General features: G+C 42.3%; 1 protein-coding gene across 1 annotated transcript in view; it reads left to right on the forward strand.

Annotated features, from left to right (window-relative positions):
• The window catches only part of CHAT (choline O-acetyltransferase), a 50,851-nt gene that overhangs the window by 21,712 nt on the left and 9,495 nt on the right, over positions 1 to 19,644 (forward strand). The window contains exons 6-14 of the mRNA XM_081956326.1: positions 808 to 988; positions 2,603 to 2,780; positions 4,093 to 4,262; positions 6,649 to 6,749; positions 7,494 to 7,622; positions 11,256 to 11,378; positions 12,967 to 13,108; positions 14,656 to 14,718; positions 17,914 to 18,051. Coding sequence (XP_081812452.1) covers positions 808 to 988; positions 2,603 to 2,780; positions 4,093 to 4,262; positions 6,649 to 6,749; positions 7,494 to 7,622; positions 11,256 to 11,378; positions 12,967 to 13,108; positions 14,656 to 14,718; positions 17,914 to 18,051 — 1,225 coding nt within the window. The remainder of the gene's footprint in view (positions 1 to 807; positions 989 to 2,602; positions 2,781 to 4,092; positions 4,263 to 6,648; positions 6,750 to 7,493; positions 7,623 to 11,255; positions 11,379 to 12,966; positions 13,109 to 14,655; positions 14,719 to 17,913; positions 18,052 to 19,644) is intronic.

Raw genomic sequence — 19,644 nt, forward strand, 5'->3', positions numbered from 1 at the left:
GCAAGCCCCACTGCCTCCCTGGGCCCCATTTCACACCAAGGGACTCACACCCGGGTATCTGAGGAACAGTGAACTCTCTCGGCTCCAAACATTCCCGAATAACTACCGCCACCCCACCACCCTTACCCAGGGCTGATGAAATGCCCGGAAACCCGGTGGGCACATTTCCACGAGGGGCAAACCGCCCTCGTGGCCCAACCAGGTCTCCATTATCCCTGCAAGGTCTAGCTCCCCCTCTGAGATCAACTCATTGATGAGGGGGGCCTTGTTAATCACAGACCTTGCATTGCAAAGCATCAGCCGCAGGCCCTGGCTCTGTAGCTCCTGACCACCCAGACAAACGACTTGGTACAAACGACCGGGCGTAGCCAGCAGCTTACACATCATTAGACATCACATTGTCCTAGCAATTTTGCCTGTCCTTTAGAAAGGATTAAGTCCATCTAATATCTTCCTTGCCTCACCACCAAAAAAAATTACAATAGTTTCTGGCGGAAAGAGCTCTGCCGTGCATGGCAACACGCTCATATTTTTCTGTCTGAGATTTCAAAGTCCAGCAGAGGATTACAAGACAGGAAGAAGTAGACATTTTTGGTCCTTATTATTGACTATTACTGTGTTTTCTCCAGTGCTCATTCATGAATTGTATATGGTTGGAACATGGACATGTTAAGAATGATGGCTTTGGCATCCATCTACCAATACTTTGTTTTTATCTCTCATGGTTCTAGTTGATCTGATCAGATTTCTTTTCTTTCTACCCTTACACACAGACATTATGTTTTGTCTCTTATTCTGTTCCTCCAGCCACGCACTCCCTGTGGATTTTGCTCGTGGACAACTGTCCGGTCACCCTCTTTGTATGAAGCAATACTACGGACTCTTCTCTTCTTATCGTCTTCCAGGACATACCAAGGACACCCTTGTGTCCCAGAAAAGCAATATTATGCCTGAACCAGATCATATCATTGTTGCTTGCAACAATCAGGTGAGGGCATCTGAATCCTACGTTATTATTATTTTTTTAAATCTACCCTCACCCACTTTTCTTGAATTGATCAAGATCGTATGCAAATTCAGGTTATGGGAGTTTTACCTCGTCTGGGTGATCATTAGATGTGTGAACTTCAGGTTCCAGAATTCACCAATCAATGCAGCCAGTGCTGAGAATTTTGGGGATTGAACTCCATAGAGCTGGAATTTTTTAAAAAATGCGTGAAAACAAAACCCATAAGTGTCAGGTACCATATGTTTCTATTGGGAGGCTGGCATTCTGGTGGGAGCGGGGAGGATTGGAGGGAACTCTGTCTGAAGTTTCTGTTTCTGCATCGCTGTGCTCTGGGAGGGGTTTTGTTTGCACTGCTTTAAATTTGCTGGTCGTTAAGTGGGAAGATTTAGTTCCTGCCTCTTGCTATCACAAGCCTTTCAATAAAAGCTCCTTTTGGAACAACTGCAGTTTCAAGAGCCCTGCTTTCTTGGGAAGCTTCAGGAGGCAAAAACATACAAACAGTTTGAGAAGAAATAAAAAAGGAAGTGAAAAGTTTGTTCCAAATGAATGCCTCCTTCTTCTCAATTGACTTTTGGCCATCAAAGCAAAACTGAAGATACTCTTGGTGATTGGAGTCACAATCAAGAACCTGAGGACCTCACAGACTGAGACTGAAATTGGCAGATTTTCTGTGTGTTTCCTTTTTCTCCAGAGAAAGCTATACTTTTTTTCCTTTTTTAAAGTTAGTAATTTTTAATTATATTTACCAACCAAGTTTTCTCAAAGATTTTGAGACATAGTGCATGAGGAAAATAAGGTAGACATGACTGTGGGGTAGATTAAACAGGTGTATCTCCACAACTACAATCCTGCAAGGTAAAATGTATTGTGCTAAAGTGATTAACCCAATCATGCAATGAGTCTGTGATCTAGTGAAGATTTTAGTCTGGGTCTTCTAATTCCAATTTCCCTAAACACTGGATTTTACCAGCTATTTTAAATTTCTACTCTAATTGGTTCTGTTATCCACCAAAACAAAGGGAAACAGCGCTGGCAATTTTTGACCAGTTATAATCGAAATTAGTGGAGCCGGACAGCACCATAGGACTTTTAAAAAGGGATCAAAAAGTTATTTACTTCTACTCTATATTATGGTGAATCCACATCTCAGAAGCCTCAAAATGGCAGCCGTGATCATGTGATGGGAGCCCCACCCCTTTTTATACGCTCAACATGTACAAACATAAATTAAAAAAGGTGACGCTTTGTATGGTTGTAGCCACCATTTTGACTTTTTTGACATCCGCCTCTCACACTTCCCCCACTGTAAAACAATGTCTTGGAATTAAAAGTCTCGCCAGTCTAGCTGGCCAATGTGTGGCACAAACATGCCTCGTTCAATTTTGCTTTGACCCCATCTGAATGCATTTGTTGATGCTCAGAGGCTGATGATGGGGAGGGGGCAGACAGTGAGTAGGCCAAGCAGGAAGGAGTTGTGAATTGCCTCCAGGAGGACATCAGCAAGGGAAGAATGGCCTTCAGGCAGCAGCCATTGTCCCTTGATTCAAAGATGAAACCATCCTCCTCTTTTCATTCCTGATTCTTTCTCCGCAGTTTTTTGTTTTGGATGTGGTGATTAATTTCCGGCGTCTCAGCGAAGGAGACCTTTTCACTCAGTTACGGAAGATAGTTAAGATGTCGGAGACCGAGGAAGAGATACTGCCTCCAATTGGTCTCCTGACCTCGGATGGAAGGCTGGAGTGGGCCACAGCCAGGGCGATCCTCATGGAAGGTCAGTGAGAGCCACCTGGGAGTCCCACCCAACCCCCATCATCCAGTTCTTTGGCAGAGTTGCCCTCAACAGCAGTTGTCCCCTTTCTAGCCTTTTTCCATTCCCCTTTTCTTTTTCCCTTTGCCCTGGCGATTTCTTGTGTTGCCTACAGTCTAATAATAACAGTAATAACAACAACAATAGTAATAACAATACTGATAACACTAGTAATAATAATCCAATAAGCCCGTCTTACTTATTCCTTTTAACTTGTCAAGAAGTCTGGAAATCCTACAGAGCAACACTCCAATCATTCTTAGCAGGTGGCATATTTTAATTCTCGACCACATCTGAACCCAGATTAAAATCATACCCAGGTTTAATTTTGGGGACAATATCAAAAAAGCCCAATTTCAAAGGAGCCTGCCCACCTATTATGTCTTCTTTAAGAAATATCCATCTAGGCCTCGTTTCCACATTACAAAAACTGAAATGAGGTTGCTGAAAGTTCTCCCCTTCTGTGGGCTCAGAGTGTCCTCCTATACCCAAGTAGACCCATCTCATCCCAGACAAGAGAGATCTCTGGTCCCATCTAAAAAGACACTTCTTATTTTCATAAATTGTAATGCTCACATTTCCTATTGTGAGCCTATTGAGGTAAGGAATTTGCTCATGGAATTCTGAGAGGTGGAACAGGCTTCAAGGCTTCCTTAGGCAAAGATTAGATTACCAGTAGAAGAGAATTTCTGTAACTCAGGGTTGAACTGTGGAGTCTTTGGTGGTCTCTGAGCTTGGTGGTTTTCTTGCAGACATTTAGTTTAGTTGGCCAACATCATCAGTGCTTGGGTGTGTAAACCCCATTCCCTTTTCACATGGATGATGTCATCTAGTTGGCTAATGAAATGTCTGCAAGAAAACAACCAAGCTCAGAGAGCATCAAGGACCCCACAAAGATTAGATTGTAAGACTATCTAATGTCCAGTTTGAATGATTTGATTTCAGATGTCGGTCTCATAAAATGCATATGACTACATGTCCAGGCGTAAATCCATCAAGTTACCAAAGAGATTTGGTGCTTTCCAGGTTCAGCAGATGAATTTGTAGAGGGGAGTCAATCAAAGTGCATTGAGAGCTAATTTCCTCCCAGCCTTGATGGGTAAAAACCCAAATGTTGTTCAACCTAAACTTCCACTGGCTTCATCCTGAAGTAACAAAATACTTGCACGCTTAGACTTCTCAGAGAATGTGTGTACAAAGCATAACAATTGCATCTCGGAGCAGAAAATCAAGGAATAGTCTGCCATTATTCTGAGCAAATAGTTTTCTACTCTAGATTCTACAAACCGAGACTCCCTTGATATGATTGAACGAAGCCTGTGCTTGGTTTGCCTGGATAGTCCAGCTGGAGAAGAGCTGAATGACACCAACAGGGCTTTGCAGCTTCTCCATGGTGGAGGCTACCCTAGAAATGGCGCCAATCGCTGGTATGATAAGTCTATGCAGGTAAGTCCCCACAACCAGCAGAGGGGAACAGCACACACAAAACGATCCCTGGCTGAATGGGGGGAGGTAATGAAGATCTTCTACAGATAGTCCTTGACTTACAACTGTGTTTAGTTACCATTCGAAATCACATTGAAAAAAATGACTTACAAGCTTTTCTCACACTTATGACCATTGCATCATCCCATGGCCATGTTCTTTACATTCAGATGCTTGGCAACTGGTTGATATTTATGATGACTGCAGTGTCCTGGGGTCACGGGATCCCCTTCTGACAAGCAGAGTCAATGGGAAAGTCAAAATCACTGAACAATCCTGTTACTAACTTAACAACTGCAGTGATTCACTGAACAACAGTGGCAAGCAAGGTCATAAGAAGGGGCAAAATTCACTTAACAAATTTCTCACTTAACAACATAAAGTCTGGGCCCAATTGTGGTCGGACATCGATGACTACCTGTGATCTGGCTACAATGTGGGACTCTTAAAGAAAAGAGCTTCCTTTCCAGGCTTAAGAAGCCAAAAATGGATCTGGGTCCAAATGTGCCTTCTGCAGGAGGTCTGTCTTCAACAAAGCCCACCTCTCTACCGCTATGACCCAACCAGACCGACTGTCTTTAAAGGCCTCCCCTTCCTTCCTTCCTTCCTTCCTTCCTTCCTTCCTTCCTTCCTTCCTTCCTTCCTTCCTTCCTTCCTTCCTTCCTTCACAGAACAGTCTAGAAGTGATCGCTGGTTCATTGGAAGCAGATGGTTCCACAAGAGAAAAGGAAGGAAACATTGGAATTTATCCCGGGTTCTTTTTTCAACTTATCACTTGCTTCAAGTTATCCAGCAATACATACTGTATTTTTTGAGTATAAGATGCACCTTTTCCCCCCTAAAAGAGGATGAAAATTTGGGTACATCTTATACACTGAATGTAGCCCCACCCTCCCAACCACCGTCCCCCACCCTTTGGCCTCTGCCTCCCAGCAATTTACCTCCTTGCAGCAAACGGGGCAAACAGGGAAAATGGGGCTTGCAGAGGCTACAATAGGCTATAGCAATCCTGCAGCCTGAAACAGCTGATGATCAGAGGGACACTTAAACTGAAAGTGAAACTTGCTGTTTGCTCCACAAGGCAAATTGCTGTGAGGTAGAGGCAGATTTCTTTTTCTTGTGTTAATTGGGCTGTTTGCTGTTTGCTGCAAGAAGGTAAGTCAATAACTATAAATGCCTATAGAATGTTCAAATTATTAGACTTATTTTTTAAAGACTGCTTTATTATTGTTCTAGACAACTTAACAAAATGAAGAAATTTTTTAAAATAAATGCTTGATCTGAAAAGACCCAGTGCTATTGTATCTTCTTTTAAATAGCAGAGAATAATGTATACTTCCAGAAAGCCACATCAATTTTAACAGCATCTGTATAAGTATAGTCTGAAATGTAACACCACAAACAGTGTATATCTTCTGTACTGTTTTCTGTTTGTTGTAAGGAAGCAAATTGCTGGGATTCCAAAGCAGATCCCACCCCCTTGTTTTCCTCCCCAAAAGCTAGGTGTGTTTTATACTTCGGAGCTTCTTATACACTGAAAAATACGGTAATTGTGAAGTCTATTTTCCCATTCTCTCACATCTTCACTTTCACATGGAATAGCAGAATAACAGAATCAGAAGTACCTTGGAGGTCTTCTAGTCCAACCCCCTGCTCAAGTGGGAGATCTATACCATTCTGTACAAGTGTCTGTCCAACCTTTTCTTAAAAACTTCCAGTTATAAACTTTCAGTGCCAACTTCTGGAGGGAAGCTGTTCCACTGGTTAATTGTCCTCACTGTTAGGAAGTTTCTCCTTTTTTTTAGGTTGCTTCTCTCCTCGATTAGTTTTCATCCATTGCTTCTTGTCCTGTCTTCAGGGGCTTTGGAAAATATAGGTTGACCACCTGTTCTTTGGCTCCTCGAATAATATAGGGTCTCCTGCTTAAGCAGGGGATTGGACTACAGATCTTCCACCTCTGTTATTCTGTGTGGAAGTAAAGATAAGAGAGAACACTTGGAAAGGAGTAGAATGACTCCCTATTGAATATCTTCATGAGCATCATTCACTCTGTTGTTGTTTTTTTAAAAAACCTATGACATGTTTATGCTTTTACACTTCCTTTCAACTTTTTTGATATTTCACATCATCCAACTATGTTAAGTTTAAGACCTTTGGATATTGTTACACCGGGAAATTTAAAAATGTTTCTGTGATAATGCATAAAACAAATCCAGCCTCCAGTTCTAATACTGGCTTGTCTATTTCTCTAACAGATATCTTTAAGGCAAAATGTACTGCATTCTTTTGAACTCAAGAGTTACTAAATCCATATTTCACTTCTGCTTAATTTAATGTCCCTGCTAAGTTTGTCGTAGGACGAGATGGAGTCTGTGGAACAGTGTGTGAACACTCTCCATTTGATGGGATCATTCTTGTGCAGTGCATCGAACACTTGCTGAAGCATATGTAAGTTATCTTCAGCTGCTCTAAGAAACCATCTGCCTTTTCACTTCAACGTGTGCATTGCATGTTTTCCAGTGACATTCAGATTTCAGAAATAACTTGAAGCCAACTCCACTTAATGGAATGTCTTCCTTATTATTCATTACTTCCTTTTGTAAGGCTGTGCAGAATCTAGACATGATGGACACCTTCATACTTGGCCAAATCTTGGAAGGAAATACTTACTGAAGGCATTTTCTCCTCTTGGAGAAAAGCAGTGGGATGGAACGAGTAATATGTAAATTCTGTTGCACTTACTAGAAAAGAAAACAATCCCAAATTTAAGGCTATTGACTCAAAGGAGAAATAGGGGATGGGGGGGAGGAAGTTCTAGTTCAGGTTGGACTTAGCTTCTAGAGACTTCGTGCTATGTTGGTTTCTTTTGTCAGTGAACCAGATAAAAGGCCACCAACGAATCTGAGGGTTGTAAGGTAGACTGAGACGAACACAAAAAGAAGCTATTGCCACAAAAGACAACAGCTTCCATATTTTTGAGGGTGAGATTCATCCTACATAGAAACCAAGAACCAAGCTCAACCTCTTATTTCAGACAGAAAAAAAAATATTTCCTGTAATTTGTCAAAGTAGTTCTGACTCAGAAGCCATAATATATGGGGAGACTTTCCCTGAGTTGATTCAGAAAGGCAGGTCACAAAACTAATGAATCAACCAACCAAACACTGGACTCCTCTACTTCTCTATGAACAGGAACGAAGGAGCAAAGAAACTGGTCAGAGCAGATTCTGTGAGTGAGCTTCCAGCTCCAAGGAGGCTGCGGTGGAAATGTTCTCCAGAAATTCAGAGTCACTTGGCTTCTTCTGCGGAAAAACTGGAAAGGTACAAGGAGTTCCCTGGTAGTTCAACTTCATGCAGAGATATGAGGGCTGCAGGTTTTCAAGGATTAATCTGAGGAGCACAATAAATAGACAGGGGGTTCATTGACTGACTGTGGGGAGATACTGGGGGAGTAAAGAGCAAAAAGCAGAGTTGTTGCTGGTGGAAGAAAGTGCAGAAAAATATGTTATATGTGATTAAGGATATCCTGCCTTCCTGCCTTTCTCTCATCCGTTCGCCTGTTTCCTTCTTTTCCTTCTTTCCTTCCTTCCTTTTCTTTCTTTCTTTATTATTTATTAATCATTTTTATATGCCGCACCCTCTCCACCAAGGGACTCGGGGCGGCGTAAAATTTACTACATAACAAATAATGACAATGACAAGGAGGAGATATACAAAAAGCATTATACACACACAATAAATAAATAATCAATCAATTAAAACAGCAAAAAGCAATTAAAAAACAATTAAAACACCCAAAGTCAAACCTAATTTAAAATTGTATCCAGAGGGATTAGAATAGCTATAATTCAAGCCAGGCCGGCTAGTCGGAACAGGTGGGTCTTGAGTTTCATGCGGAAGGAACGGAGATCGGTTGTTGTCCTGATGTCGGGGGGGAGGTCATTCCAGAGGGCTGGGCCCATCACAGAGAAGGCCCTGCCCCTCGGCGCCGCCCTCTGGCATTGCTTGGTGGACGGCACCCGGAGAAGTCCCTCCCTGTGAGAGCGAATTGGTCGCAGGGATGTATGGGGCAGGATACGATCCCGCAAATAGCTAGGTCCTGTGCCATGGAGCGCTTTAAAGATAGTAATCAAAACCTTGAAACGCACCCGAAAGACTACCGGGAGCCAGTGCAGCTCGCGCAGGAGTGGTGTCACATGGGAGTACCTCGTACTCCCTATCACTGCCCGCGCGGCCGCGTTCTGCAACTGCAGTCCTCGGGTGCATCTCAAGGGAAGCCCCATGTAAAGAGCATTGCAGTAGTCCAGACGAGACGTCACCAGCGCATGAGTGACTGTGCGAAGGGCATCCCGGTCCAATAGGGGGCGCAATTGGCGCACCAGGCGAACCTGGTGGAACGCCCCCCTTGCCATGGCTGCCACATGGTCATCCATAGACAGCCGGGCATCTAGGAGGATGCCCAAGTTGCGCGCCCGTTCCACAGGGGCCAGTTGGTTGCCCCCAATGGCCAGCAATGGTGTCAGCTGGTTGAACCGAGGGGCCGGTAGCCACAGCCACTCCGTCTTGGAGGGGTTGAGTTTAAGTCTGTTGTCTCCCATCCAGACCCGTACGGCTTCCAGACACTGGGACATCACGTCAACGGCCTCGTTGGGGTGGTTCGGGGTGGAAATGTACAGCTGAGTATCATCAGCGTACAGATGGTATCCCACCCCAAAACCACGGATGATCTCACCCAGCGGTTTCATATATGTGTTGAACAGGAGAGGCGAGAGGACCGACCCCTGTGGCACCCCACAAGTGAGTGGCCTCAGGGTCGACCGCTGCTCCCCTGCCAACACACATTGCGTCCGGTCAGAGAGGTAGGAGCAGAACCACCATAAAACGGTGCCTCTTACTCCCAGCCCCTCCAGCCGGCGCAATAGGATACCATGGTCGATGGTATCGAAAGCCGCTGAGAGATCTAACAGAACCAGGATAGAGGAACAACCCCTATCCTTAGCTCTCCAGAGATCATCAACCAACGCGACCAAGGCCGTCTCCGTGCTGTGCCCGGGTCGGAAACCGGACTGGCGCGGGTCTAGATAGTCATTTTCCTCCAGGTGGCGTGGGAACTGCGTAGCTACCACACTCTCTACAACCTTCGCTAAAAAGGGAAGGTTGGAGACTGGATGATAATTAGCTAGCTCAGTTGGGTCCAGCGAAGGCTTCTTGAGTAAGGGCCTCACAACCGCCTCTTTCAAGGCGGCTGGTAGGAACCCCTCACTCAACGAAGCGTTCACCATTCCCAAGAGCCAGCCTCGTGTGACCTCCCAGGATGCCAGTACAAGCCAGGAGGGACATGGGTCCAATAAACATGTGGTGGCTCGCAGTCGCCAACGCAACCTGTCCAAATCATCGGGGGCAACAGAGTCAAACTCCTCCCAGAATGGTCTCTCAAGACTGGCGTCAGACGTCTCCCCTGGAACACTGAGGGAGATCCATTCCCTCCGGATCTGAGTGATTTTATCCTGCAGATATTCCCCAAATTCCTCTGCCCTGCCCTGCAGAGGGGCTTCCCGTGGCCTCTGTGATAGAAGAGAGCGGGTCACCCGAAACAGGGCGGCAGGGCGGTTATCTGCGGATGCAATGAGAGTGGCACAATATCGGCGTTTGGCCACCCTCAATGCCACAAGGTATGTCCTTAAGTAGGCTCTTACCTGTGTTCGGTCAGATTCGGAACGCGAAGATCTCCATCTGCTCTCTAGGCGTCTCTTATGGCGTTTCATCACCCTCAGCTCCTCGGTAAACCAAGGGGCCAGGATGGTTCTTTGCCGTAGGAGAGGCCGCAAAGGCGCAACCCGGTCTAGGGCCCCGGCGGCCGCACTATTCCATGCGGCCACCAGGTCCTCCGTCCGGGAGCGGGTCAGGTCGACAGGAAGTGGCCCAAGCTCCGTCTGGAACCTTTCTGGTTCCATCAGGCTTTTCATCTGTAGTCATAATTCTATATTTCATGCAGAGATATGAGGGCTGCAGGTTAACTCTGTATTAGCAAATGTAAGATAGGCAGTATAGGAAAAACTATTTTTGTTGTGACGTCTCATCAGAAAATTCGCTTCCTCAAGAGGCATCGTGGTTTCATTGAAAGCTTCTTCTTTTAAAACATCTGTTCTCTCTGGCTCGTCCCTAAAAGGAAAAGCTCTTTTCTGCTGTTGGATATTTCCGTTACATTTTCTTTTCCATTTGCTTATTTTACAATTCCTATTTTGCTTTTGCATTAGAAGCACCTTGAGAAAAATCCCAGCCTTGAAAAATGGCAAAGAAATATATTAAATGCCAGGGCTGTGCACAACCTTTGAAGTAAGTCAAATGCCCCTCAGAAAGCTCTGTTAAATATATAAATATCTGGGAAAACATCCAAGCAAAGGAGCAGGGCTGAGCCCCTGCAGGATTCAGCTCCGTCCTCCACCACGGCGGTGTCCTGTGTATTATTGTCAGTGTGTTCCTGTTGCATTAATCATAACACCAAGCAAGAGGGGAAATAAAGTAAATGTTAGTCTTTGCATTTTATGTAAACTTTTACCCTTTGTGAGTGCACAAAGTGTTCTCTAATTAGTCTGAGGAATAAGTCTAGAGCTCCAGCAAGCGACCGCTGCCATGAGAGTAAAAGGAACTAATTTGAATCCTAGAGCAGCCCATTTGAATTCAAGCCATGGCTCTTTGCATACACTTGTGCTTCTGATTGTAAACCTGCTTCTCCTGAACTGCTTATTCCAGGTCTCAGAGGAGATGTAGAGCTGCTTCAATTGCACTGAACAATTCATCAGATGTCTGGGAACTGAGTTTAATGCCTGAACTTCAAGCTTTTTATGGACACAATGCTGCCAATGATTTGGACGGCTTGTCAGGAGAAGCATGTTTATTTTTTAAAAAGATGGTGTGAACTTCTCACACTTATTCCTCTTTCTTCTTTTCTAGACTGGTGAAGAATCTGGATTTTGTTGCTTATAAGTTTGAAAACTATGGGAAAGAATTTATCAAAAAACAGAAGATGAGTCCAGATGCCTACATCCAAGTAGCACTCCAGTTGGCTTTTTTCCGGTACATGAAGGAAATACGTTGACCGCACAGATTTCAGTCTGGGCCAAATTGCCTGCTGTGTCCTTCTCTCCATTAGTCTGTAAATGACCTGCGGCTTTCTCTATAGCTTCCCTTAATACAGATTGTTTTGGCAAAGCTACACATTACACAGGAGTGAGCAGCTGGGATGGGTATGGAATTGAGAGCCTTTAACTAAACAGCATTCTAGATCCCAGGGAGAGCAAGGACCATAGAATTGGGATTGTGTTTGTTGATAAAGAACACAATGAAAGCATATTAGAGGCCAATGAATGATAAAGAAGCATATAATTCAGTGGAGTTCCAGGAGAGCCTGCTGTCTACTTTGTGGTCAAAAGTCCAGGCTGTTCAAAGGTTCTCTGCCTGGAGTGATCAAGTTCAGAGCAGGCCACCAATCTTCTGCACCTTCAGGTAGAGTTATGGAGAAGATCCTGAGATGTTGGTTTCTTCTCTGACCTGTTGTCTGAAAATTCAAGGTTTTTCTACCGTGTCTTCCCACATGGGGTATTCAGAGGGATGGTTGAACTATCCTACCATACAGAAACAAGTAAATAAATCCTTCCCAGTCCAAATTATCTTCTGGATGTCATGGAGATAAGTTGAATGATTATTTTTCCCTCTCACACTCAAGGTAGCCAGAAGGAACCGAAGAAGGTAATACAACATTTCCAGGGTCCAACCAAAGTATAACCTGATCGGAATCTTTTGGGGAAGACCCACTTTATAAAGCTCTGTAATCCTGTTACAATGCTATGGGATGATGTTTGATGATGCTGTAGCCACATAAATTCCACCACTTACACACTGACTTCAGAACTCTTGACACAAATTCAGAATCTGGAAATGGATGGCTTTTGACTTCAGCTCACTTCCTACCTACAATCTTCATAGCTCTCTCTGTAATTTTCCTGGTAACACTGATATATTTCAAGTGCTTTTTTCTTTTCATTTTCCATATAGGCTGTCATCCTAAAATTTTCTTTTTAGTGAACTGTCATCCAAATACTAACTAGGACTCATCCTGCTTAGCTTTTCCAGTTCTACCAAAGGTTAACTAGTACTGCCATCTAATTGGAAGACTTTCTAAAGAAAGAATTCACAATTGCAAAAGAGGACACACAGCCAGCCATTCCACACACAGTCTAGATAGAACTAGGTAGTCTGTCTAGATGTAACAAGACATTTCCTTAGGTGTTGGGCTTCTTAATTTTTGTATCTCTGATGAGAATTTGTTTTTGATTAATTGTAAGTTTGCTTGCCACCCAGAGTCACTTGTGGAGATGAATGGACATCCAAATCCAAATCAATTAAACTTTATATTCTGTAGGATACATCTTTATACTCCTCTAAGGATTCCACCACTTTTTAATCTAGAACAGAGTTGGGAGGCCCAAAATTCTAGTTGGCCATTAGATTCTTCCCATAGTTAAAATGGAAGTCCTAAACCCAGTGGAAAATACAATAGTAAAATATACACCTGGATCAGGATGCTACTGTTTTCTTCTAGCTGTTTAGAGCTTCTATAATAAGGGAATGATCAAATCAGGATTCTATTGTTGTTCCATTGTAGGTTGAACATGAGGCTGGTTCCCACCTACGAAAGTGCTTCTCTTCGTCGCTATGAATGCGGGAGGGTAGACAACATCCGCTCTGCCACTCCTGAAGCGTTAACGTTTGCAGAAGGAATGGTAGATAAGAAATCAGCTCTCCAGGTCTCTGACTCTTTGGCTTATGTTTCAGGTTTATATATGCATTCCATTTCTATTCCTGTCTTTCCTCTCAAGTACCCAAGACAGCTAAGAAGTCAAATCTACTGTTGGAGAGGATCATTCACTCTATAAATGGTTTGAGATAGATAGGTTGGGGGATGCTTTACTTCTTTGCTTGTCCAGAGAGGACAGGTGTATAGAGAGGAAGTGCAAGAAAGAGAAGAAATACCGGATTTTGTAATGAATTCATTGGTGGCAAGTACGGTAATCCTTGATAGATGCCCAGTGATAGTGAGTTAAAAGTAATCCTATGCTAAGCTATACCCATTTAGTAAGCTCAAATGATGCTGTAACAACTCACCTTAAGGGTAACTATAATGCATTGCAGAATCAGTAAAATTGGGCATTGTTTAGTTTTGGTTTTCAGCAGGTGCTTCAAAGCAAGTGAGAAAAGAAATAGCAGTATAGCATCAGATTGAATTCTTTAAAGCATTCATATTTATCTGTCCCTGGGTTGTCATTGCAGCTGAGGAGAGCAGGCCTGCAAGGTGTAGCTACTTTTAAAAGCTTCTGCATGTGGTGAGCTACTCTTTTGCTGAGTACACCAAGCTAATTCTTCAGCCACTGAAGCATTTAATGATTGGTTTGTTAGTATTAAAACTGCGTACATTGTGCTGGCTTCAGTTAGATTGAATCTGAATCTTCATGGCTTCTGGGGAAGCTTTCAGATATATTGAGTGGAGATGTTAAGAGTTGTAATCCATCAGATTTGGGGAGCACCATGTTGGGGAAGGCAGCCATAAGGTAGGTTGGACAGAACAGCCTATCTCTGGACTGTTACAACTTTGTGTATGTTCTTTCTCCATGCCTATAACACAAGGATAAATCAATATCTACAGTATTACGGAGACTGGCATATTCAGTATCCAGTATTTTAACATTTTATTAGATTACAGAATAAAATATAACAGCAAATAGTAAAACCCAGGGGAGGGAAAGGGGAAAAAAGAAGTGAGGAAGAGGAGGAGGAGAGAAAAAAAAGATATTGACTTCCGACTCTCTCTGTTGCAGTAGAATAAAGCATTAACAAGGATCTCAACTTTTTACTTTTCCATACTAATATAAACTAGCCATTTCCATAATGAAAAATCAATCTAATAGGTAAAACCCAAAATCAAAGTTTCATTTTTTTCCACCTCAAGCACCAAGTCCAGAAATGGTTTCCAAGTAGAAACCAAAGTACTTATATTCCTTTCTTTGAACCAAATTGTCAATTTAGCCAACTCTGCCAACTCCATCAGTTTCTGTACAACCACTCAGCATTCCACCCTTTTTCTCTATTTTTCACTTGAAGCCTGAAACTTAACCATGAATTTTCAAACTGATTTCAAACTGAACAAATATTGTTCAAACTTGCATTCTAGTTTAGAATCAGTTCTACTCCTAATGCAGAACTGTACTAAAGGAATTAATCACTGAATTAAAATTAATGGGATTGTCCACGTGGATATATAAATTTGGAAAATCTCTGTATTCTGTTTTATCTACAGAATTCTGAAAAAATGCAGCTATTTAAGAGTGCAATAACTGCTCAGACCAATTACACTGTTTTGGTAAGCATCTACTATATGAAAAAAAGTTCATAACTTATCCTAGTGATAGTGATGACTATGAAATAGAAGTACTTCACTTTCAAGAAATCGGAGGCTGAAATAGAATATTTTTGTTTATTTTCAACTTGATGTCTGATATAAATCTGTTGGGCTTTAAATATTTCAAGAAAGATACCTGTAGAATGAGTTACATAGATAAAATTGCTTTCAAATGCATTCATGTGTTTTTTAATGTACAATCCCTTGCTTGCTACTCAACTATGCAGCCGCTAGAGGGTAGCAAAGGTACAGTTGCTGCCATCTAGTGGCCATTGAGACTTTTGCATCCCAGATCAGGTAGCCTTATTTAAAATCCTAATGTGGTCTTCAGGCTAAAAAAAATATTCAAATTTTCACCCACCAAATCTCTGTATGTTGAAGTCATTTTGAGACCAAGAAACCATCTATAATTCCAATAAGAAAAGCAAATGTTGAAACCTGTAAGGCTTGAATTTCTGGAAATATATTTATCATTAATTAGGGCAAAAGAATAGAATTTTGAAAGCCTGCCAAAGATTTTCCAAATCAGTTTATACCTAGCATAAGCTTTGAGTCCCTCACCTCCTCTTCCTCATCCCCAGAACTAAGTAATCTTCTCTGTAACAACCTATTCCAATGGCTGTCAAATCTCTTCTTGAAACCTCCAGTGATGGAGCACCCACAACTTCTTGAGGCCAGTAGTTCCACTGATTAATTGCTCCCCTTGTCAAGAAATTTCTCTTTAGTTCTAGGATGCTTCTGTTTCTGTCTGTTTCTTCTTGTCTTGCCTTCAGGTGCTTTGAAGAGTAGCTTGACTCTCTCTTCTTTGTGGCAGCTCCTCAGTTATAGGAAGACTGCTATCATGTTCCCCCTACTCCTTAAACATACCCTATTCTTGCAACTGTTCTTCATATGTTTTAGCCTCCAATCCCCTAATTATCTTTGCTCCTGTCTTTCTGCACTCTTTCTAGACTCTAAACATATTTTTATATCGTGGTGATCAAAACTGGATGCAATATTCCATATGTGGTGCTACCAAGTCATTATAAAGTGGTATTAACCCCTTAATTAATCTTGATTCTATTCCTCTATTAGGGATGTGTTCAGTGGTGGGATTCACCTACCTTCGCTACAGGTTTGCAAATGTGATTGCATGAGCAGAAGGTCGCACATTACATTGGGGTGGGTGGGCGGAGCATCCAGCAGCCACCCCTACTGGTTCACCTAAACCGGTAAGAACCAGCTGAATACCACTCTGGATGTGTTGCTCTGTAATGGCGTGGCTCCATTTTCCATGTGTCTAAGATCTGGCCATCATTCCATCACAGTTAGCAGTAACTCCTGGCATGTATATTCTCCACCTCATCTGTTTCCCAAGTGAATGCTGCATTAATTGGATCTAGAGCCAAATCCAGCATGGCTCTTTCCAAGTTCTTGAGATCTTTCCTTCACAATCTTTGTTCCAGAAGCAATTCTTCCAGGTGCAGCCTAGATAGCCTAGATAGTTTCATTATTCTTTGCTCAGCAAATGATTGTGATAAATTAAACTTTGTACCCTTAGCAAAAATAATTTAAGTTTTTCTCTCCCTCCCACACCCACACACACTTGTGAAGAATGTGTTGGCACCTCCTTTGTGTTAGGACGCAGCGGCCTCTTTTTCTTCAGATAGGACATTAATCTACTTTGGAAGGATGTCAGTGCTTAAAGCCTTATAAATCACACTAGATAGGAAAATATTTTCATTGATCCTCCAATCCATTTCTTGTGATGGGAGGAAACCATGGTGACCTCAGTTTGATCACCTTGCTATGCACTTGTTCTGATGTCAGACAGGCCAACATTGGTTTTTTGCTTTCCTAAAGATCAATGGACAGTTCTTGATTCTTTTCTTGGAATATTTGTTGAACCAAAGCTTTGAAGAATGAATGAAATTGTTAGATTGTAGCAGTAAGAACCTGGCTGTTGGTTTGTTTTTTTAATTTTTGGATGGAAAATTTTAGTCTTTTAAATAAAGAACCCCACTTTATACCCATAAACATGTTACGCTCCATGTCTTTCATTGTCATCTTCTCTTTTGCAGTCTGGGAAAAATTGTCCTAAGTCAACATACAATTTACATGGCATTGCAAAGTTTCTAGACACACTATTGTAAACATTAATGAAAGTAGTTTAATATTACCACCCTATAAATTTATTAAACACATTTTGCTTTTATGATAAAAATGATAAAAATCCTAGAAGGGAGATACAAGATTAATTATACAAATTTACATAAAGCATTCAAAATATAGAATTAAAAATATAGGATAAAATAAGAACAATAGCAAATCCAGGAAGCAGCACTAGTGAACAAATAAGATTCTTGACTGGCTCAATCCAATCCAGGACTAAACAGACTGAAGAAATTCTGAGGTGTGTCTGTCAGCTCCATTTGGTAGACCAAACCAGGAAATCAAATCTAGAGGATGATTAGCATTTTGTTTTGTTGAGACTGATTGTGATAACAAAATTTTGCAACTCTGATTATGCCCGAACCATTTCTGAATGTTATTTCACTTTTTCAAAAAGCTCCATCCTCTTTTTAAAAAAGCTCCATCCTCAACAAATCCTGCTTATCTCTTTCAAGGTCATCTTCTCTCCTCTTTACTTTATCTCATTGAGTTCAGTAGAGTTCCTTCAAACAGCAAGGCTAGGATTATGTCCTTCTTGACTTTCCACTTCTTTAGAAGTAGGAATATCAAGCTGAACATTGCCACAGAGTCCACAGAGTAAAAATAAAGAGCCACAAAGATGATTAGGGGGCTGGAGGCTAGAACATATGAAGAACGGTTGCACAAGTTGGGTATTTCTAGTTTTATGAAAAGGAGGACTGGGCTGACATCATAGCATCCTTTCAATCAACCGGTGGAATGACTTGCGTCCAGACTTGCCTCCAGACATCATACGTGCTCCATCACTGGAAGTTTTTAAGAAGGAATTAGGCAACTGTTTGTCTGAAATGGTATAGGACTTCTTGCCTGAGCAGGGGGTTGGACTAGCAGACCTCTCTTCCAACTCTGCTATTCTGTTTTCTCAAAATGGAAATGGTTTTGTGTTAAATCCCAAAGTAGAAATTGATAGGCTGGTGTCTTAGTGCAATGATCGATTCTGCCTCCTTTCTCCTGTTTGGGGCACAGGCTATTACAGGCATGGCTATCGACAACCATTTATTGGGACTGCGAGAGACGGCCAGAGAAAACTTCGAAGAACTGCCAGACTTCTTTACTGATGAAACTTATTTGACAAGCAATCGATTTGTTCTCTCCACCAGCCAGGTAAGTGAAATTTTCCTGGGATTAATCAGAGGAAGGAATCTCCATTATTCTCACTGTGACAGTCCTTATGAATCAGTGACAACTTGAGATGAAGCCGGTAAAGACTTTCTGAGACTCAACGACTCTTTAAAATGTTATGACTTTTCACTTCTTGTGCTTTTGACAAGAGAAATGAATAGCCAACAGCTGTCTGTTTGGGCAATAAACATGGGTAAGGAACAAATTAAACAAATGGTAAACACTACTTTAAGTACTATATTTTCTGGAGTATAAGACGCACCAAAATTTTGAAGAGGCAAATTTTAAAAAAAAGTTTTTGCACTCTGCAGACCTCCCCAAACGACCTGTTTTTCGCAAAAACGGGCCAGATTTTTTGTCAAAAAAAGAGCACGAATAGTCTTTAGGAGGCTTATAGAGTGCTTCTGGGGGCTGGGGGGGGGAACAAGCAAAAAATGGTCCAGTTTTCGCAAAAATGGGCCTATTTTTGCTCACAAAAAGGGCATAAATAGCCTTTAGGGGGCTTATAGAGTGTTCCTGGCAGGGACGTGCGGTCAGGGGAGGCAGGGGAGGCAGAGCCTCACCTCTCTTCATGAAATAATAATATATGATATTATATACTATATATATATATATATATATATATATATATATATATATATATATATATATATATATATATATATATATATATATAAAATATATTATTATATTATAATATTATAATATTATAATATTATAATATTATAATATTATAATATTATAATATTATAATATTATATACATCTGTCCGGTCGCGCCCGGGATGTACGGCGGCAGAAATGTTGTCGGCGCTCCCGGATGACGAAGCCACGAAAGCGACTGGGGAACGACGAGAACCTTCCTGCCTCTGCTGGACTTCGCGCACTCCTCGCGACTGCAATATACGTCCAGAAGCAGCTTTTGTGGCTAATGGGGTTTGGGCTTCCAGCCCAACAGCCCCTGCCACTTCTGGACATCTATTGCAGTCGCGAGGAGCGCGCAAAGTCCAGCAGAGGCAGGAAGGTTCTCGTCGTTCCCCAGTCGCTTTCGAGGACTGCGGAGCGCGAGCCAGCAGAGCATGCTCAGGAAGGCGGGGAATGTGGTCCCATTCCCCACCTTCCTGATGACGTCACCAGCCTCACCAGCCATAAACCTCACCGCACGTCACTGGTTCCTGGGGGCTGCCCCCCCCAAAACGAGCAATAAAAGGCCCGTTTTTCACTCATTTCTGCCCTCCCAAGCTCCCAGGAACACCCTGGAAGCCTCCTAAAGGCTATGCATGGCCATTTTGGTGAAGGGGTGGGGTCTCGGGAAGCCAAAAATGCTGTATTCAGTGTATAGGATGCACCCAGATTTTCAGCCTCTTTTTTGAGAGAAAAAGATCCATCTTATACTCCAAAAAATATGGTAAATCAATGTTCTCTTCCCCAAAAGGTGGATCAAAGCTGATTGAGAGGCGTTCAAGCAAAATATAACCAGAAATATAAACTATTATTCTGTCAAAGCTTCATGCTTAATCTTTAAGCAATATGCCAAGCAGGCAGAACAGTGGGAAGAACTGAGAAAAGAACTAAA

The sequence above is a fragment of the Natrix helvetica genome (assembly GCF_964273705.1).
Source record: "Natrix helvetica genome assembly, chromosome: 5".
Lineage (NCBI taxonomy): Eukaryota > Metazoa > Chordata > Lepidosauria > Squamata > Natricidae > Natrix > Natrix helvetica.